Source organism: Schistocerca americana, chromosome 2 (assembly GCF_021461395.2).
Source record: "Schistocerca americana isolate TAMUIC-IGC-003095 chromosome 2, iqSchAmer2.1, whole genome shotgun sequence".
NCBI classification, from domain to species: Eukaryota; Metazoa; Arthropoda; class Insecta; order Orthoptera; family Acrididae; genus Schistocerca; species Schistocerca americana.
Genome location: NC_060120.1, coordinates 561,035,124 through 561,058,047, shown reverse-complemented (window position 1 = coordinate 561,058,047; position 22,924 = coordinate 561,035,124). Strand labels below are relative to the sequence as shown.

General features: G+C 40.9%; 1 protein-coding gene across 2 annotated transcripts in view; it reads left to right on the top strand.

Annotated features, from left to right (window-relative positions):
• The window catches only part of LOC124595794 (phospholipid scramblase 1), a 160,287-nt gene that overhangs the window by 29,954 nt on the left and 107,409 nt on the right, over nucleotides 1-22,924 (top strand). For both annotated transcript variants that reach the window (XM_047134682.1, XM_047134683.1), the window contains exon 3: nucleotides 1,277-1,558. In XM_047134682.1, the coding sequence (XP_046990638.1) occupies nucleotides 1,277-1,558 (282 nt within the window). The remainder of the gene's footprint in view (nucleotides 1-1,276; nucleotides 1,559-22,924) is intronic.

Below are 22,924 nucleotides of genomic sequence, written 5' to 3'. Positions count from 1 at the left end.
ACTGTAACTGATCACCTTTCGGACCCCCTCCATGTAATAGGCACTGCTCATGCATGGTCTTTGGGCAGGTTTAGTGACATCTCTGAACAGTCAAAGGACTGTGCCTGTGACACAGTATCCACAGTCAACGTCTATCTTTAGGAGTTCTGGGAACTGGGGTGATGCAAAACTTTTTTTGATGTGTGTATTAAACCCAAATGAAGAACATGTTACAAATGTTAGGCCTTTTTTCTACTTGCGAGTCTATTTTGCAACACTTGAACAATGTTCAGAAGTTTCAAGTATGCAAACTCCAATATGTAACTGCAAGATGAATACTACAACTTAAAATAAGAAAATTACTGTTGATAAATAAACTCACAGCACTGCACCATGGTTGCCCGGTCAGGCAGCAGGTCAGTGGCGGGTCACATGTCACCAGTAGCCAGTGACCTCTGTAGAGTGAGGAAACTCTCGAGAGTAAACTGATCTTAACGCTGCCATGAGCTGTTTGGCAAAATGGTTCCTGGACATTTTTGCACGTACATGTGGATTAGAAAGTGAAACGAATTATCTTTAACATACCGTCAGATTGACAACTTAAGTAGTCAACCAGAATGCTATTTAAAAATTTAGGGAATGGGGTAGACTCATACTCAAGATTTTATGTCTACATTGTGCGACGCTTACCATGAGACCACGAGCATATACAGCGCTGTAACAGCTTATGAAGAGGGACTGCACTTACACATCCTACACTGTTACTAGATCGCACATATGACTGGACTTAAAGTTCTGAGCTGCAGCTTGTTATAATGGTAACCTTAAGCAAATGACTCCAATTCAGTCTCTGTGGCAGCTGCCTAATGGCTGTGCTTTATTTCTAAGAGTGAACACTATTGACGTCAATATTTTCTCTAACATATACACAGCTATCCCAAGACCTAACATTTCCCAGAAAATATGCTTGCAAGTTTCACTTAAGTGAGAAATATCAGCTCTAACATATCTTGAACAACCCACAGAACAAGCAACAGTACTGATGCTACTACCTGAAAAAACAGCCGAATGCCACCAGCATTGCCTGACTGCAGCCAGAGTCACTCGAATGCTCTGGTTGCCATGCTCAGAAACAGACATGTTCGATTCACTCTGTGTCACCATGCTCCATGCCGCCCTGCTTGCAGCATCACTATAATCATGCATCGGTATTATTTTAGCTATTGTGTTAAGTGAAATTTAAGTCACCATATTCATATTAAATCAATCAATCAATCAATCTTGGTATTGTTTCCAGCACAGCCAGGTTACCCTCCATCAGGTCAACCTGGGTTTCAGCCTCCCGGTGGCTACCAACCTCCACCAGGTGGGTACCAGCCGGGTCCTGGTGGATATCAACCTGGCGGATATCAACCTGGCGGATATCAGCCTGGGGGATACCAGCCTAGTCCTGGTGGGTACCAACCCCAGGGGTATCAGCCTCCAATGGGGTACCCTCAGCCCACAGGGTACCCTTCTCCAGGACAACCCTACAGCCAGCCAATTGCACAACAACCAGTCAGTGGCGGTGGAGCACCAGGTATGTTAATGAAGTTGTTCTTCTATATCTTCTCTGAAATTTTGCTGTGGCCACAGGAGTGTGCATTTGGGTGTAAGTGTGGTTGTGTGTGTGTGAGAGACTGACTGTGTATACTACTGCTGGAAAAAGACTTAATGCTCAAAAGCTACTGCTGTTTTCTGTTATGAGCTACTATGCTTCTCTCATTGCTACAGGTGAGTGGTTGCCTTTCCCTGATGTTACATATTGCTCCCTGTCTATTTACATTATCCGTAGCGTTTGATGCAAGCCGTAAGCACTAGACATATTGCAAATTATATTCGCATGCTACCCTTTATTGGAATTTGACCACGAGCCGCGACCCTCACTCCTACTAATCGATGTCACTCACACTTAAACCAATCAGTGTACATATATCTGTGTGTGTGTGTGTGTGTGTGTGTGTGTGTGTGTGTGTGTGTGTGCGCGTGAGTGCGCGCTGTGGTAAACCTTTTGCATTTCCTTTATGTTTTCGTCTTCCTTAAAGGCAAAGAGACAAGATGAAGCGGTAGCCCATCATAGAGCCTATGCCTACCGTCATGTATTTTTTGACTTTCAGTTGTTAATAAACAGAGGATTTTTTCTGGTACCGGTAGGAGGAAGGAGGGATTCGCGCTCAGCTAGTGAAAGAGTGAGAAGCACGTCAATTTTTTAGCGAGTAATTGTAGACCGCCATTTTGGGGTCGCTATGAATAAGTGAGGAGTGTGGATTTCATATGTGCACCGTTTAGAAAAATACAGTATTGTTTTATTAACAGAATGGTCGTGTGAGTTGTTATTTCAAATAGTACAATAATTACAATAACTGAAGCCCACCTGTGTACTTTGGAAAATTACGAAGATCCGATAAGCTTAATAGGAACACGGTCAAGACTTCAAAGGTGAACGTGGCGACCAAACGTAGTATTATAAAGAATGGTAAGCACAAATCTACAGCGGAGAAAGAAACTACTCCGCCCTGCAAAATAATATGAACTAATACGGACTTATTTCCAGGCATAGCTCAGCTTATTGTGCTTGTCATTCACGCCGAAAAATTAATCTCATTAATTCAATACATTTTAAAAAGCCACGCATTTTATTATCATCTATTCCATTATTTTATTATACTATAGAGTGGCGACCGTGACAGGACATAGTAAATCACCTACCACACACATCCACAGGGCACACACCGGCCGAACTAATGTTTGAAAAGATGGAGCTAGATGAATGGGCAAAACCGATACCTAAATTAAGGCACAAAGACGTAATCTTAGAAGAGAAAGTACAGCGAGCGCTAATAACATTGGAAGAGCAAGCTCAGATAAGGAAAGGAATTTACGACAGGAAATTGAAAAACGTAACAGAATTCCAGATTGGACAGGAGGTACTACTAAGAACGCATCCGAAATCATCGAAATTAAAGGCATTGAATAGAAAATGGCAATTGTTATATGTTGGTCCGTATATCATTGTTGACAAGCCACATCCGGGGTGCTACTTGATAGGAAATATAAAAAATGGTAAAATAAAAGGCATGTATCCACATAAAGATTTGCGGAAATTTATTAAATGAAAATTCAAATCTCATTCTGTCCTTATCTGTTGCATCAGTAAAGCGCGCGCACTCATATATGCTTTCAACTGCTTGATATTCTGTGTACTCGCTTTCGGTTAGTACTGTCATTAAACTCATTTCTTACCAAACAGATTAATGCCAGTTGTTGAATTTTAATGGCAGCAATTTGTCACAGGGAAGTAAATAACCAAAATATAAAAAAGTAAACTAATAAACTGCTCACAAATCACGTGCAAAAAGAAGAGAGAGGTACAGTTTGTTAAAACATACATGTTCCTTGCACCTCTGAAACACTTTGAACATTCAAAATAATCAGTAGGGTAGCCAGCCAAACCAGAGCAATTGGAGCTCTGAATGAATTGAATGTTATCATTGAGAAAATAAATGTTAAATGATAGTGTATTTAGAAATGATGTTAATTGTATTAACTAGATAACATATGTATTTATCACCAACTCACTTTTTTCTGTTGCAGTATTTGTGTTATTTACAGTTTGTCGTGTCTCATTTATTTGTTCTTTACCTTGTGTGCTTTACTTTCATCCTAATAATTTTGTGGTGAGGTATTGAATTCCATGAAGTATAATGCCATTTTTCTTTTTACGAAATCTTCATTGCTCAAAAGCTTGCTGTAAGAATGATACATGATTCTCATCCATGCCATGTTGTATACATTCATTTGAAAAGTTGGAGGGGACAGGGCTATATGAGATGAGTGGAATAAAGCTGAACAGGTGAATGCCAATGGCTGTTTGTTATGTAGTTGACTGGGTTTGCAAATGATCAGCTTTGGTTTGCGAATGATCAGCTTTGTTATAATTCCATAATGCAAACTACCAGAGTGGAAACAAATGACAAATGGGAATAACAGATAAGAAAGATTACTTATTATCTTTTTGGTGTATTCAAGAAAATGAAACTTCGACAGAAAAGTTTTGGCCAAATCGCTACACTAGTAAGGGCCAGTTGCACAGTCGCCGGCTAGCAGACACTTAAGTTCAATTCTGTGAGTAGTGCAGAAAACATGTTGTACGAACACGTATTAAGGCCTAACAGGAGAATAAATGTGGGATAACTAAACTGCTGATTGTGGCAGGGTTAGTGAAGCTAACCAGAGAATGTCTTGACACTGGCTGGAATAGTTACAGAATTAGTGATGACAAGATTGTTTGTTACAGTGAGGAAGGAGAAGAAACGGGGATATCACACAAATCATGGAGGAATATGATGATTCCAAATTTATACAAAAATTTCATAGTACTACTTTTTGATCTCATGCTTGAGAAGCTGGATCATATGAATGAAATGTGAAACTATTTCCTGACATAAAGCTTTTTTGCTTTTAGTAGGTCTAGTAGGCTTTTGATATTGATATATCGTGAATTATATTCTGTTGTGCTATAAAAGTGACCATTTGTGCCAAAACAGTCTCATTTATTTGGTGTGTGTCACAATTGCTGTGATACTAGAGAGGCCTGTTTCATTTCATCTAGCAGACAGTGACAAAACAGACGTAATTAGATCGAGAAATAACACCAGTCTTGGGTACTATTTCTGTTAACAGTATTTTCAGTATTAGACAATGACATTTCGATTTTTCATGTAGGAAAATGTTTGACGTACTTTGATGAGGTAGTAGATTCTTTTGCAGGAAGGGAAGTGTGCCATGTAAAGTTGTAGCAAGATTAGAGAGAAAAAAATGCTAGGACCTAAGGATTGAAGGGCTGTCTTGCTTGTCTCTTGTCTTTATGGTTTTATGTATCCTATATTTAATATTATGTCACAACAAAACTGCAAGTTATTAGCTAATAGGCAATAAAGAATGCAAATTTTCTGAAGAGTCCTTTTTCTCCCGGTTACAAATAATCCAGTACTAATTGTGAGGGTTTTTTTTAAAAAAAAAAAGAAAAAAGAAGGGAAAAAAAGGAGTGGCAGGATGCCGAACTGGCCAACTGGGAGCAGGAGGGGCACCACAGGGCATTTTAATTTCCACTGTCATGAATATAGTTTGTGATGGCATCCATTACAAAATATACACATTTGCATTCCACAGAGTGAAATACAGTGATGTACTATAGAAGAATGCTGTGTGAAGAGATGTGGCACTGCACTTTGGCCCACTTAAGACCAAATAACATGTCTTACATTTCCTTGAGCATAAATGTTTTGTGTATCAGACTTTTCAGAAAGATTTGCACTACAAAATGAACATTTTTAGGAAAAGTTGATTCTTTTAAATTTTTGGCGTCCTATCTCAAACGCTTGCAGGGGGGTTTGGAAATATCATAGATCCAAGGCAGGTGCACAGAGCAGTCTGAGTTGTAGTGGGGAGCTGAGTAGTCTCCAAGTGACACATGTTTACGTTTAGTGATTTTGCTGTTTCCTCTTCGTTTATTGCTCTCACGTCAAATAAAAACAAAACTGATTTCTGTGGCCAGGAGCTATCAAGTGAATTAAAATACGTTCACATAATTATGGAGGGCTAAAATTTTATTAGTTTCAGATCTTATTTTATTTCCACCTTTCTGACGGTCAGGCATTAATTGTCTTGCAGAACAATGAAGTTATTTTTGTTGGTTTGCTAAAGAAAATTGACTTTTATTAATATTTTCCACTGAGGCAGTCAGTTTATTTGAAACTAAGTGTTTAATTCCATGCTATTGTCTAGTTTCAACTGTTCGCTGCATTCAAATGGACCTTTTCATCTTCTAGGACATAAGATATAATGCCATAATAAAGAACCAAACATAAGATAATACAGTACTGGTACTCCAAGAAAATTTACATCCTAAAAACAGCACTGAAAAGCTTAATATCAGGTCGAAGCCAACTTCATTGGGAGTCTGGACATGCGAATGTGCACTATAAGCCGAATTATTAATTTTAATATGGTTCACGAAACTGTGATGCTCTTGGAGCATCCTCTTGATGTCTTGTTTCTTTTATGACATAATGTAAAATCTTTTTAATGATTTATATGTATGAACGTACAGGTTTCCTACGTCATCATAGCTGCGCAAATGCTTTGACACCTGTAATCTGGCACCTCTGGAAACTGCTGAAATGAACCTATTTCTAACAGGTCTCGAAAAAATATTGCGAATGATGGTTTGAAAAGCATTACTTTCAAAGTAAATTTCCTTTTATGCAAGATGAACTATGTGTGAGAATGTATGATGAATTTCTTAAATCACAGAGTTTGACTCTCATTTAAAAGTCAACTCTTTGAGGACAAGCAATTTAGAAGAATTTTGAGCCAAAAGATTGGAGATTTATGTTGTTATTAAACATTTTACTGGCACACTTGTGTGATGTGTTTTAAAGTGTAACATGTGCAAAAAAGATCTAAATTATATGTTAAAGCTTAGCTTCTCTGGCAGCTTATTAATCCATAAGTAGTGGAGAGCGAGCATGGTAATTACAACAATAAATAATCACTCACACTCCCGTCACTTACTATGAATACTTTTATTCTCGCAGCGTATACACAATGCATGTAGCATAGAGCACGTACAACAGAGAACTGATCTGGCAAAGATGCCTTTGTTCTTGCTGTGGTAGGGTAGCGATATTATTGGGGGGTGAGCCAGTTGTTCTACGTTCTCGCAAATCTTCAAGATGAATATTGTATGTAAAAGCTTTGCTTTTCTTGTAGCAACACAAAGTATATTCAATCATTAACTTTTCCTATTTGTGTGTTCGTGCTACTTAACAATTATGTTGCTATTGGCTGACTACATCACATGTCCTATACTCTGAATATCCGCTGTCGTCGACTGGCAAGATCACGTGTCTGGCTTACAAAAACACAGCGCAATCTCGAATTCAATGCTTCGGAAAGTAACATGCGATGTTTGGTGGAAGATGCATTTATACTTTCATAATATGAAAATATGCACCGTACATGTTGTTGCACAGTGAAGATCTTGTGGTTTTTTGTTTTTCCCTCGAGTTTCATTTTCTAAAGTGCCAAGTAATTCTACGCCGGTGTATAAAACCATAGCCATTCAAAGGATTGATAACTTTTACAGTTTTGAGGGAAAGTATACTGTCACTTAACACGGAAAAAGCGTATTTTCACCTGGGAAATTGGGGAAAAAATCCAGGAATTGTTTTTCCTTGCGTATACACCCTGTAAATGCCTTCTCTGAAAACTTCGTAGAACAGATAGTTAAGAAATATATTACATCTATTGGCAACAAATATACATGACCTCTTTGAGGAAGTATCAGGAGCATGAGGCAGTTACTGCAACAATGAGTACCTGAATACATAGGGCAACTAAAACAAGCAGAAAGAATTATATATTCAGAAAACTAGATAGAGAGGAGGTTGTGCCACATCTCATTGAGGAATTTGAAACTTTTATCTCAGAATAAGAGCATTTAGAGGAACTGTGACTCAGCCGTAAAAGGATAAATGACCATTCATTGGATAGAACTCTACCCAGTAGAACAGTTCACAATGGGAGTGATCCTCCATGGTATACAATCACTGTAAAGAAACTCCTAAGGAAACAGAAAGTACTGCAACAGGTATAAAACAAAGCACTGGGCTATAGGGGGAGATACTGAAAGAAATGTGTTCAGGAGTCAAGAGAGCAATGCTTGAAGCGTTTAATAAGTAATGTTGCTTTACAAAGGAAAACCGAGGTGTATTGTCCCAGTTTAATTCTTGCACCACTGAAAATATGAGTGAAATATGTATTAGTATCATTGGCATTGAGGAGCAGCTGAAATTGTTAAAATGGAGCAAACCCACAGGACCTGATGGAATCCCTATCAGATTCTATACCTATTTTGCGGCTGATTTAGCCACTCTCATAACTATGATCTATCATAGATCCCTCAAACAAAAAACTGTGCCCAGTAGCTGGAAGAGAAGAAGGCTGGCAGGATCGACAAAACTACTGTCCAATACCCTTGACATTCATTTCTTGCAGAATCATAGAACATATTCTGAGCTCAAACATAATGAGGTATCTCAAACAGAATGACCTCCTCCATGCCAACCAGCAAGGATTTTCAAAACATCAATCATGTAAAAAACCAACTTGCACTTTTCTCACAATATCCTGAAAGTCATGGATCAGGGCAGTCAGGTAGATGAAGTATTTCTCGATTTCCAAAAAGCATTTGACTCAGTGCCACATCTACACTTATTATCAGAAGTATGGGGTATCAGATGAAATATGAGACTAGATTGAGGATTTCTTGTTAGGTAGTAGCCTCAGACGTTTTGCAGATGATGCACCTGTCCACAATGAAGTACAGTCTGAATGGAACTTTACAAATATTCAGTCAGACGCTGATGAGATTTCAAAGTGGTGCCGTAATTAGTAACTTGCTTTAAATGCTCAAAATTGTAAACTTACATAATTCACAAAATGAAAAAAAGACATAGGATACTATGTATATAATAATATCAGTTAGTCACAGTTGGAGTCTGTAAACTTGTACAAATACTTGTGTGTAATGCTTAGTAGGAATGTGAAGTGGAATGATCACATAGGCTCAGTTGTGGGGAGAGCAGGTAGCAGACTTTGGTTTATTGCTAGAATACTAGAATAAAGCAATCAGTCTACAAAGAAGATTGCTTACAAATCACTCATGCGACCTACCCTAGAATATTGCTCAAGTGTGCGAGCTCTTACCAAATAGGAATGTATAGAGAGAAGGGTAACACAAATAGTCACAGGTTTGTTTGACCCATGGGAAAATGTCACAGAGATGCTGAAGGAACTGAATTGGCAGACTCTTGAAGATAGGTGCAAACTATCTTTACTCACATGAAATGTTGAGTGCTATTAACAATGGATTTCCGGAAGGCTTTTGACACTGTACCACACAAGCGGCTTGTAGTGAAATTGCGTGCTTATGGAATATCATCTCATTTATGTGACTGGATTCGTGATTTCCTGTCAGAGAGGTCACAGTTCGTAGTAATTGACGGAAAGCCATCGAGTAACACAGAAGTGGTTTCTGGCATTCCCCAAGGCAGTGTTATAGGCCCTTTGCTGTTCCTTATCTATATAAGTGAGTTGGGAGACTATCTTAGCAGCTGTCTTAGGTTGTTTGCAGATGATGCTGTTGTTTATCAAATAGTAAAGTCATCAGAAGATCAAAAGAAAAGATATCTGTATGGGACGAAAGTTGGCAATTGACCATAAATAATGAAAACTGTGAGGTCATCTACATGAGTGATAAAAGGAATCTGTTAAACTTCGGTTACATGATAAACCATCCAGATCTAAAGGCCATAAATTCAACTAAATACGTAGGAATTACAATTACGAACAACTTAACTTGGAAGGAACACATAGAAGATGTTGTGGGGAAGGCTAAACAAAGACTGTATTTTATTGGCAGGACACTTAGAAAATGTAACAGATCTACTAAGGAGACTACCTACACTACACTTGTCCACCCTCTTTTAGAATACTGATGTGCGGTGTAGGATCCTTACCAGATAGGATTGACGGAGTACATCGAAAAAGTTCAAGGAAGGGCAGCACGTTTTGTATTATCGTGAAATAAGGGAGAGAGTGTCACTGAAATGATACAGGATTTGGGGTAGACATTATTAAAACAAAGGCATTTTTTATTGCAATTGGGTCTTCTCATGAAATTCCAATCACCAACTTTCTCCTCCAAATGCGAAAATATTTTGTTGACACCGACCTACATAGGGAGAAATGATCACCATGATAAAATAAGGGAAATCAGAGCTCGTACGGAGAGATATAGGTGTTTGTTCTTTCCACACGCCATACAAGATTGGAATAATGGAGAATTGTGAAGGTGGTTCGATGAACCCTCTGCCAGGCACTTGAATGTGATTTGCAGAGTATCCAAGTAGATGTAGATGAGAGCCTACTTACAAAGTTTCAAAACTGGATTTAAATGATGTGCCTAGGAATATACTACAAACCCCTATGTAACACTCACATGGAGATTATGAGGACAAGATTAGATTAATTACAGCATTCACAGAGACAATTAAACAATCATTCTCACTGCATGCCATCATTATTGGAATGTGAAGAACCCTAATAACTGGTACAGAAGGACATACCCCTTGCTATGCACTTCACAGGGGTTTGTTTAGCTAGGTTACGTATTAGGCACTGTCTTTCTAACCATTGCCATTTGTTAAGTGGTGTTCCCCCACCACTTTGTGTTAATTACCCTTAACCTTTGACAGTTTGCCATTTCCTGGTGGAATGCCATTTTTTTAACCACTCACATTCCAATTGTTGCGTACTGTCTGAGTTATCAGCTATTTTAGCGAATGATGCGTAGGCTGTCGACTGCGTTTTACTTTTTATCCATCATAGCATTATGGCGAAGGACATTTAATCTTTAGTTCAGAACCTCTGCTTCTCTATGACGTATTTGTAGTAACACTGTTCACGTTTACGTCGCACTTCACTTAGCGTAGACTGGGACTGTGTCCTATGCATGCCCGATGTTAACTGACTGGGCACGGCCCGTGCTGCCTGAGTTGTTGTTGTTGTTGTTGTTGTTACGCCGGCAGAGGTCATGTCCGAATTCTCGCGTGCCCTCTGGTGGACGGGACTCTACTTGCGGCAACTACCGTCCGTGACGCGCCGCGCCGATGTGCGCCTCCCGCGATCTTTCCGGTGGCTACTGCACTCCTCCTCCTTTGGGGGGTGACGCCTCTGTGATCCACTGCGTTGGAAGGTGGTGCGTCGGGCAGGAGCGATGACCTCCACATCCATTGGAAGGCCGGAGTCGAGGGGATCTGCCAACCCTCGAGCCGGAACCTTCGAATACGGTTGGAAGTGACCCACACGAAGAGGCTCCTGTCATCCCACCACCGGAGCCTGGGACAGAACGGGCGACAAGCTGTCGAACTCCGGATCCTGTTCCACCTCGGGAGGAGCAAGACCCAGTGGCGGGGACGATGGGGAAGGGACGACCACAGGTGAACCAGCCTCCTGAGAAACCGGGCCTGCGAGGGGGACCGGCTCTCGCTGGGGCATCGCGCACGAGGGCGATACCGGTGCTGGAGCTACTGGAGGCTGCCAAGTCTGAGAACCATCGCAGGGCGGCAGAGTCACACCGGGGAGAGGCGGTAACGTCCCCTGGGAAACCAACATGGGTGCTGGCAATGGGGAAGCCGGTGTCCAAGAGGTCGGAGGGTGGGTGCCCAAACGTGGACATAGCTGATTTTGGTGTCGGCGTACCACCCGGTCCCCTGCCTGCAGGGTATAGAGCCGGCGGCCATTTCGGTGCAGGACCACCGCTGGTATCCAATGTGGATTGCGACCAAACCCATGTGCCCAGACCGACATACCCAGTGGAAAGCCAGGTACTCCGTTTTGCGAAGACTGGCGAGGACCAGGCCGGAGGAGGTGCAGCAGAGTCCTAGGTTGGCATCCATGGAGGAGCTCTGCGGGGCTGCGGTCTCCCATTGGTGTGGTCCGGTATGCCGTCAGGAAAAACGTCAATGCCTCCTCCACAGGAAAGTCGTGCACATACTTTTTTATCTGCGTCTTAAATGTGCGCACCATGCGCTCGGCTTCCCCGTTCGATTGTGGATGGAAGGGGGGAGAGCAAACGTGCCGAATACTGAAGCGCCTACAAAAATCCTGGAAGGTCTACGAAATAAACTGCGGTCCATTGTCCGAGACCAGGGTGATTGGCAGACCTTCCACAGAAAAGATTTTTATTAGTGCCTGGATTGCAACTTCTGAAGTGGTTGAGGAGGAGCGAACCACACATGGGAATCGGGAATAAGCATCAATGACAATGAGCCAAAAGCCATTGAGAAATGGGCCCGCAAAATCGATATGAACACGTTCCCATGCATGGGTTGCCGGCGGTCATGAAGAGAATGCTGCCATGGGAGATGCCTGTTGGCTTGCACACTGGGAACAGGCGGCCACCAAGTGCTCAATTTCTCTGTCAATACCGGGCCAGTACACATGTCTGCAAGCCAAGGTTTTAGTACGGGAAACACCCCAGTGCCCCGCATGTAATAACGTGAGGACCTCCCTTCGTAAACTTGCAGGAACAACCACGCGAGGAGCTGTATCATCGGTAGCCAGAAGGAGAACTCTGTCCAAGACTGAGAGGCGGTCTCGTAGAATAAAATAATTATGAAGAGGGTCCGAGGCCTGGCCTGGAGGGCGGGATGACCACCCCTGCTGAATGAGGCGAACTACCTGCTGGAGAACCGGATCAGCTGCCGTTTCCCTGGCGACTTGAGAACTAGTGATCGGGAAGCCGTCAGCCGCTTGGCGGGACGCCACATCCAAATGAAAACACATAATCTCCTCTCGATTGAACGTAGGATCCGGGCCCACCGGAAGACGGGAAAGAGAGTAGGCGTTGGCATGCTGTCCGGTAGGGCGAAAATGAATGTCATAATGGTACTTGGAGAGGAACAAGGCCCAGCGCTGTAGTCTGTGGGCTGCCCTATCCGGAATCTGAGAGTCAGGGCCAAATAACGATATTAACGGCTTATGGTCAGTGATTAACTGAAACTTCGTGCCATACAAGAAAGGGTGAAACTTGGTAACAGCATAGACAATGGCCAAAGCCTCTTTTTCCACCTGGGAGTAATGGGCCTGTGCGGGACTAAGAGTTTTAAATGCAAACGCCAGTGGTTGCTCAGAACCATCTGCGTTGCGATGGGCCAGGACCGCCCCCACCCCATACTGCGAAGCATCGGTAGCCAGGACCAACAGCTTAGGGGGGTCAAAAGTAGCCAAACAAGGCGCTGACGTGAGAAGGCCCTTCAACGAGGTGAACACTCGCTCGCATGCAGGCGACCAATCAAAAGGAACACCCTTGCGCAGAAGGCAGTACAGGGGGCGGGCTACGGTGGAACCCCTGGAAATGAACCAGTGGTAATAGGCTATCTTGCCTAAAAAAGCTTGTAACTCTTTCAGCGAAGCGGGCCGAGGAAGGTTGACGTTACCTTGGAGCAAACTTCCCAGTGGCTGGACGCCGTGCCGAGAGATGGTGTAGCCCACATACTCAATGGACGGTTGGAAGAAGTTTGACTTATGCAGGTTGCAACGCAAGCCCACAGACCTGAATTTGAGAAAGAGGGTGTGAAGGTTATGTAAGTGTTCCTTCGTGCTGCGGCCTGTGACAATTATGTCATCCAGGTAATTAATACAATGAGGGATTGTCGACGTGATATGCTCAAGATAACGCTGGAATATCGCTGGGGCACTGGATATTCCGAAGGCCAACCGCTGGTATTGGTAAATGCCAAACGGGGTGTTGACGACCACCAGCCGTTTGGAGTCCTCATCAAGTGGTATCTGATGATAAGCCTCTGAAAGATCGATTTTCGAAAAATATTGGCCTCCCGCCACAGCGGAGAACAATTCATCAGCACGAGGCAAAGGATAGGTGTCCACCACCAATTGGGAATTAATGGTGGCCTTGAAATCGCCACAAAGACGTAATTTTCCCGAGGGCTTCCTTACAATAACGAGGGGCGAAGCCCACTCACTAGAAGAAATGGGAAGAACGACCCCTAGGGCTGTCAGCCAGTCTAGCTCTTCCTTTACCTGAGGGCGGAGAGCCAAGGGGATCTGCCTCGCGTGGGCGAGCCGATGCCTTCAACGTTAAGTGAGCTTCAAAATCTGAAACACGCTCCAGGCCCTCCTCAAAGATATCGTGAAAGTCTGAGATCAAAGATTCCAAAGATTGATAGGGAATGTCTTCAGAGTCCAACTGTATGGCGTCAGCGATAGAAAAACTGAAAGCTTGAAAGGCATCCAGGCCAAAAAGGTTATCGGAGCTTGCATCACTGACAACAATAAAAGTAATAGGCTGAGTGACTGATTTGTAAGTCACGTCGGTAGTGAATTGACCCAGTAGGGGAATGAACTGTTTACCATAACCGCGTAGACGCCGGTAAACTGGCACCAACAGGGGCGATCCAAGCTCGGAATAAGTTTGTGCATTCAACAACGAAACTGCCGCGCCCGTATCAACTTGCAGTTGTAACCGGTGCGACAGAACCAAACACCTCGATAAAGAGTTTGTGTGCCGATACGTTGGGAGCCTGGCCCGATGAAACTTCCTGAATGTCAACGTCCATGTCCTCTGTACCTGCTTCCTTCGATTCTTTTGAGGCTGAGTGGCAAACTTTAGCAATGTGATCTTTTTTATTGCATTTGCGACAAACGGCCCAACGCTGGGGGCACTCTGACCAATCATGATGTATATAGCACGACGCACAGGACGGCAACGGGGGCCGGCGGCCGGAATTCTGTTTACGCGCCGTGCGGGAGCGGCGGTAACGGCCGGATTGTACCACTCGCATATCGTCCACCCTGGACACAGTGGACGCGGCCGCGCCGCCCTGAACCGCCGCGACGTCGCACCACGCTTCCAGCTGTTGACCTGCGGCGTGAGAGACTTCATACGATTGAGCAATGGATAGGACTTCCTCAAGGGAAGGGTCTTCTAACTGCAGGGCCCGTTGCCGGACCTCCCTATCAGGGGCCGAACGAACAATGATGTCGCATACCAAAACGTGGGCATACGACTCTTGCGACTGCTCTGTGACAAAATGACACTTGCGACTGCTCTGTGACAAAATGACACTTGCGACTAAGACCGTGCAGGGTAGCGGCCCACGCCCGGTAAGACTGATGGGGCTGTTTCTTGCATTGATAGAACTCGACCCTAGCCGCCACAACATGCGTGCGGCAGTGATACTATGAAGACAGCAATGAACACAATGCGTCAAAAGACAAGGACGAGGGTTCCTGCAACGGCACTAGCTGCCGCAAAACGTGATACAGCGAGGGAGATATCCAAGACAAGAAGAGAGCACGACATACCTCCGCATCGGCAACATGAAACGCCTGGAAATGCTGCCGAAGGCGATGTTCATGTGCATCCCAATCCTCCGCCGTCTCGTCATACGGGGGAAAGGGAGGAGGGAACGGCACTGGAGCAGACTGCGTGGAGAGCAACACCGGAAGCACTTGTTTCATGGTGGCCATGAGCTCCGTCTGCTGCTCAACCAAAACCCTCACTAAATCCTCCATGCCGTGGAGAAGCTGTGAAACCTGAACAACGACGCAACACGCGAAAGAACGACCCTACTCGTCACCAGTTGTGTAGTAACACTGTTCACGTTTACGTCGCACTTCACTTAGCGTAGACCGGGACTGTGTCCTATGCATGCCCGATGTTAACTGACTGGGCACGGCTCGTGCTGCCTGAGTTGTTGTTGTTGTTGTTGTTGTTGTTGTTGTTGTTGTTGCTGCTGTTACGCCAGCAGAGGTCGCGTCCGAATTCTCGCGTGCCCTCTGGTGGACGGGACTCTACTTGTGGCAACTACCGTCCGTGACGCGCCGTGCTGATGTGCGCCTCCCGCGATCTTTCCGGTGGCTACTGCAGTATTCTATGGACCTTTCTCCAAGCACCTGTTTTTAACTATCTTGCCTTCTGTCGATTGGGCTTCACTTGTAGTTGCTTTTAATTCCTTTTTTTGTCTTCATGTTTATGGTTCTGACATGGGCATGCACGGCTTACATTTTTGTGCCCTAAAACAAAACAGTGGTTTGCAGAATATGGATGTAGATTAAGATTATTCTATGCACAAATAGGGCTGCACAATGCTACAACAAAATTTTTGATCACCTACCCTGTAATATATGTCTGACAGACAACAAAGGTAAATCTGAAAACAATCGTACAAATGGTACATGGAACATGAAACTAACAAACTAGCTCTAATCACAGGATGACTGTTGTTTGTTTTTCTCTTTATACATCAGGTTTTTTCCTTTGTTCTGTCCATGTTTCTTATTCTTATTTTTTCTACCTAGGGAGCTTTCAATGTAGTATTTTATTCTTAAAAATGTTTTGTTCCGTTATTTTAGACTCTTTGGTGGTGTTTCTTTCTAGTTCTTTTCTTAGTTCTGTAATCCATTCTGTGGTTGATTCCGCTTTCCAGAAATGTATGAATGTTAGTTTTGTTAGCTTGTTCTCATTGGTTTCTAGTTTATATTACAATATTTTATCATCACAATGAAGCTTCTATTTAATACATAACCATTTTCATGATATTATTATCAAAAGTGCATGTTACAACTGTTCTTGTTGGAAAAAGAACATTGTCTTTTTGTGAGTAATATATATAATTGGCCCAAAAATGTATACTTTCATCTTAAATGGACTTAGGCCTGTAACTGCTTACACATACATAAATTAATCCTTCAGAGTGGTGATGGTGGGTTGCGGTATTGTTATCAACGTTACATTTCTTTACAGCCATACAATTCTCAAGTCATTGTGAATAAAAGAATTTATGCTAATCAGCCAGAACTTTAAGAACACTCCCCTAAAAGTATGTTGGTGCATACACAGCACAAAAATGCTGTATGTTGTTATGGTTTGCAGCCAGAAGTAAATTGCACAAGACTTCTGTGTAACACCACAAGGATATCAGTAGATTGTATATAAGTTCTGGAATTGCATTCAATTACATCTGAGGTTAGTTTGATAAGGCTAATGTCTGGGAGAGGACATCAGCCAGAATTCTTCGATATGCTTCTCAAATGATTTCAGTATGATGGTAGGCATTTTATGTGGAAAGTTGGTCTGCTGGGAATACCATAATTGTTGAGGAAAATAGCAGAAAGTAGGGGATGCAAGTGGTCAGTAATTGTATTTGCATGTTTCACAGATTTTTTGTGCCTTTTTTAGCATTAAAGTTTCCAGGAATGTAGCTTAGTATAGCCATAGTAAGCCTCTCAAATTCCTGTGATGCATTTGTTGAGCAAATGTTCTCCTATAAGATGCCAGATCCTTCCATGACCATAAACTTAATGTAACAGTTAAGGTAACTATAAATCTTTATCCCATTATTCAATGCTGCGGTAATGACGGTTGTAACTGATGATGTCATCAGGTTAAAAAAGTCACTAACACAAGTATCCTGTTGAGCAACTTTAACAAAAGTGCACAATGAACAGTATACTCAAATACTTTGCTCATCCTGTAATTTTGTCTGCTCTCAGTAGTGTCACCATTGTATGTATCCTACTCTGCTGTGCAGAATGAATGAACCCTTGTCCACTGATTTCTGTGGCCAACACTTGGGCAAATTGAACCTGATAGCTAGCAGCTTCACTGTCATTCATTCAGATGCATCATGTAGTAATCATAGCATCTTATGAAAATTTGATAAGTGTCATCATGTCTACAATACTCACTACAGTTATCTTATCAACATCAATGAATAAGTGAAACATGTTCCTGGTCTGTCTTTATTCTTTCCCACGACATTATTAACTTTTAACAGAGTTCTAATTGTTTCAGACGTTGAAGTATACATCACAAATTTCTGAGAATGTACACATGCGTAAATTATATTTGTTTGTAATGAACAAATAGAAGAGTATAGCTAAGTAAAGATGAGACAATCTGCTGACCAGGTGCCAGCATGTTCGTAGACACACATAAAGTTTCACAATATGGCATTACTTAAACTAGAAAAAAAGAAATAGTACTATTTGGGGAAAGTAAACCATTCAAAGACTTGTGGTAGCATCAAAGATCTGAATCAGTACAAGCATAACGTGACAGCATTAAAGTGATATTGGTTTTCATCTTGTTCTATTTTACTGTGTATCCTTTGATTGTGAATGCTGGGAGACATTTCTGACTAGTCTTTTTAAAATGTCATCTCTCCTTTGCCAACCACAGCAACTCTGATTTTAAAGACTAGCTACCCTGTCACTTTTTGTACATGTCTCTACGTTTGCTGCCCACACAATTATTTCAGTCTGTTCTCTAGCTTACAGGCAGTCCTGATCCATCAGTAGGCGCACAAACAGAATTGAGAACATTGCTGAACTTCTAGGCAAATTCTCCTTCAGAGGTAACAGTGCCAACATGCTTGTGTACCTGCTCATGCTCACACCCACACACACACACACACACACACACACACACACACACACACACACACACACACTCCTTCTCGCTACAGCATTGTGTTGGCATTAAAGCTCTACTGGTGTGAGGTGGGGTTGTAAGGTTTGGATCAGTTTTAAGGGGTGGATTGTGACACTGGTCATGTGTGTGTGAGTTCTCTGTATATGAATGTATGTTTCTACATCTGAAGGAGGACTTTGTTCAATAGCCAACTGATATCCAGCACTCTACTTTCAGTGTTCCTGTCTGCCACTCTACGCCTGCTCTGTGTTGAATTGAAGGCGATTGTATTTCACTTCAATCTCTTGCTCTTTTTCCAGTAAAGGGTCTGTTAGATTAAAATCTAAACTTTGATAGAAACAGCTACAACATGTAGGAAGACATCGTCTATCCACACACATGAGAATTTGAAAAGCCCTTCTCTTTGGACCAAAAAAAAGAAATTTGTACTTCCAGTCATTGATTACAGCAATATTGTTCTGCAAGGACTTTTTCGCATTGCTTGCAGCTGGTGGAAATTCCTTTGTGTGGTATATTTATAGCATTTATGATTTTGAATTATATTCCATTTTCTTACACGTCATTATTTAGATCATGTGCTGCAAAGTGCAGAGATTTCCACATTCTCTGTCTAATTTACTGTTTGATATTTGTACAGTCTTTTCTGCCTCACCTAAATGTGCTTATCAAAACAGCACAGCAAAAGCACTTATCTGCATCAGAGCAATATCCCTTCTGCCACTCTACATCATACAGTTGCCTTTTTGTAAGTCACCGTTCACAGCAGGATCTTCATTACAATACCAGAGAACTCACTCATATCTTCTTCTTCAAAAGGCAGCTAATGATTCATGTCCTAAACAATAATAATATTTCATCTTTATTTTAAATGCAACCTTTATCCAATTACAAGTGACTATCTGCATTTTCCACCAGATCTCTCTCATAAACCAAAGCCAGTAACTGAAACATTAGAACTTGCTAATACCTTGACCATCTTAATTTTGTACCTTTCCTCATGTTTACATTAGTTTTTACTTAAGGTTCTGTATTATTGTTGTGAATATTAGTGTTACTTATTAGCTACCAGTGTTATTCCACATATCATTAAATATTTCACTAATGCTGGTATTATTAGATTTGTTTCTGTCTTAAATGTGCCTTAAACTGTTTTAAATCATATTTTCACTATTACAGCATTCACATTTGTGCTGTCTCGACTTCATTGAACAGAAAGAAACTAACAAGGGCAGGTCACAATGTTGGGATCACAGATTTACTTCAAACTTTGTACACCTTAGTGGGCTATTACAACAACATAATGTGCAAGTAGTAAGATACACTACTATGGCAATTCTGAGAAAATCACAAGAGTAGTTTTATGGGTGTATTATGTAACTGATGTGCTTGTGCGAAGATTCCAGATGTAAGAAGTGGTGGTGGTTAAACGGTTAACATTAATGTGTTGCAAGAAGTTCATGGACAAGGTGACAGTTTGAATCCCACCAACACTTATTTTTTTCGTCACTGGTTACATCATTTAATTTACATCACATTTGAGAGGTAATATAATGAAAAGAAACCACATGTATTTTCATGGAGTTCTAATGAATTTCATATGTTATTTGAGTATTTACTAAATGTAATTAAATTTTCAAGAACAATGGACAGGCTTGGAAATTCCAAGTCAAAGCTAGATAAATAATAATGCAAATAATGTTATTCACAATCATTTATATAATAAGTATCAATGTGCCCAACCGCAAGGGTGATGGGCAGTTGCTCGTCAAATGTGCTGTCGACATCCCAACTTATAGGATGTTATTTGTCACACACACATGGAAAACATCAATTAAAACTTCATGCAAATACACAAGGGTCTTTTTTTCATTATATTACTTCTCAAATGTCATATAATTTAAATAATATGACCAGTGATGGAAAAAAAATAAACTAACAAGTTAGCTCAAACACTAACCACGTGACAAACATGAACTTTGTTGCCGGACACCTGTGCACAGATACAGAGGACACATTATAGACACATAAAACTTCTCTTGCAAATTTCTCAGAATTGCCACAGTAGTGCACCTTGGTACTTGCACGTTTTGTTGCTTTAATGGACTACTAAAGGCGTACAAAGTTTGAAGTAAATCTGTGATCCCAACATTGTGGCCTCCCCTTGTAAGAACAACTCATGAAAGGAACATTTATAGCACACCATTTGTGCACTCCAAAGAGTATGCATCACATTAGTAACTGTCATTAATTAATTAAATGGTACTGAAAAATCTTTGTATGTGGAAAACTTTGGCCTGATCTGTGACTTGGTATGAAAGCCATAATGTGAGCAGGTAAAAAAAAAAAGGGAAGGAAGGATTGAAAAATTGGCAGGAAAGGCTGTATTTTCAGTAAACAGGACAGACATATGTCACACTTCGGAGCTAGAATCATGTATCCAGAACGAAATTTTCACTCTACAGTGGGTAGAGCTCTTGCCCGAGGTAGGCGATGGTCCCAAGTTCAAGTCTCAGTCTGGCACACAGTCTTAATCTGCCAGGAAGTTTCATAGAATTGTGTAATTCAGGCAAGAAAAATGTTCAGACTATAAGGGAATATTTGCACTAAAAAAATAACTGCCCACGCCAAAATAGATAGGTAGGTAATTAGTTACATGTTGTGATGCCAGCCAGATTCATTTTCCTTGATCTCCCTATAACTCACTCAAGGTGAGTGATGGGATGGTTGTTTTCTAAGGGCACACTCAGTTTCCTTCACCATCCTTCCTCAATCAGTGTTCATATTTTTTAGAGAAATGTGTAGCTTGAGTTTTTTTTGGTTTATTATCTTTGTTAGTGGAGGACTGTGTCCAAAAGCCAAGCAGTTCTTATCTTCTTCATTAGCTACAGAAAGGAAAGATGTCCAAAATTTTCAAAATTCCTTTTTTTTTATTGCATCAAAGAAGTCCAGTTGGGTAGGCACATAGTTTACTGCATATACAGAACTTGGCCACAGTCATTGAAGTGTCTCTAGCAACAGGTATAATTCACTGCTTGCTGCAGAAAGGGAAAACTGAGAAATCGGGAATGATATTATATTGTTAGTGAGGTGATAGACATCACAGAAGGAAGACAAATTTAGTTCTTTACAGATTACTGTATTTAGTGGCCGAAATTCTGGGAAAAAATGCTTGCCTTAGTGGAAAAGGTGTTCCAAAGCAGCAAAATATTTCTTTAGCCCCATCAAAGTATCATTTAGTTTCAGCAAAGATAACCCACAGGTAACTCAGTGTAAGATAAACCATCAGTGGCATGCAAGATGATAGCTTTTATTTAAGGAATACTCCGATGAGTCTTGAACTTCTCAAGGAAACTGCCTACAAAGCTGAACTACCTATAAATACCATAAAGTGGATGATATTTTAAAAAGTTTAATTTAGGTCCCAGAAAAAATATGCAAACAGTTTTTGATGTTGCTGAGCAACAGTCATACAATAATTTTTAAATGAACTAACTGCCATTTGACTGTATTGTTGTTTATTTAACTAAGACCTAGGTTTTGGCCTTTTGTGTCATTTTCAAGGATTGAGTTTATGTCCTGCAATATATGTTAATGTCATAAACGCAATCACTTGAAAATGGCATAAAAAGCCGAAACTGAGGTCATAATTAAATAAACAACAATACAGTCAAATGGCGGTGTGTTCATTTAGTAATAAAGAAAGATGCAATTTTGGAATGAAATTTTGACATATCTGACAACAAGGAGAGATGAAACTGAAAAAAATGTATAAGTTCATGAACTTATTTTGATGTAATAATGTATAAAATTTAATTTGAGTAAAATACATAAATTAAATTTGTACCCTAAAAATGTAAGGCTTTTCATTTATATTCCACGTTGTTTACTGTAAAAAGGGAACATGTCCAGTTGCAAAAACAAATTTTAAAAGGTGAATAAAAATCACATTATGTGAAGCACAGAGCAACTGCATATTTTTAGAAAAAATATAGAATAATTTTGCTTCCAAGATTTTGTATAAAGCAGTCTTTTGTTTCTCCTCTAAAATTTGTGGAAGTGGACGTGTTCCTTTTCTGCAGTTAGCAGTTCATGCATATTCACTGCACAAAACATCCTCTATTTGTTGAGGAGTGTAACATACACTTGCAAACAGATAGAGGAGTGTTTTGACAAATGTGATACTGTTGTGAAAAAATGACAGGCTTGCTCTGTGGAAGTGGGGTACATCGTTACAGTTTAGGTTACATATTAATAAATTGTCAAGTACCCATAATGTTTTGAGGATGACAGACATGATGTGATTATATCCAAGCTATGTTATTCCATAAAAATTCAACATTCAGCCTGTTTGAAAGATTGTCAGCTAGCTCTTAATCGAGATAATTTTTAAGTTGCATATTTAATTAAATATAAAAATTTAGCAGGCTTTGACGACAAGATTAATGAGATTTGCTGTAAATGTATTTATTTGTTTATCATTTGATCACTGTGTCGATGGTGGTGGTAGCAAGCAAGTCAGTGCTTAAAAACAGTTCTACCGCCATACAGTTAAACCACCAACGAAACTAAATTCTCTTAATCAAAAGACATAAGCATTTACACAAAATTTACAAATGTTAGCTTTAAAACTTCTGTTGCAAGAGTATAGTCAAAACAATCATTTCCTTTTTTGTGCATTATTTTTCATGTGAAAAGCCTATCATTGTTTTTATTATTAAAGGTCATAGAATCTGTGCCTGATCAGAGTTATCTCATTTGTTATTTAAAACCCAGGAACATTTAATAGTCCCATCCCTATATATCTATGCGAGATTATTATTT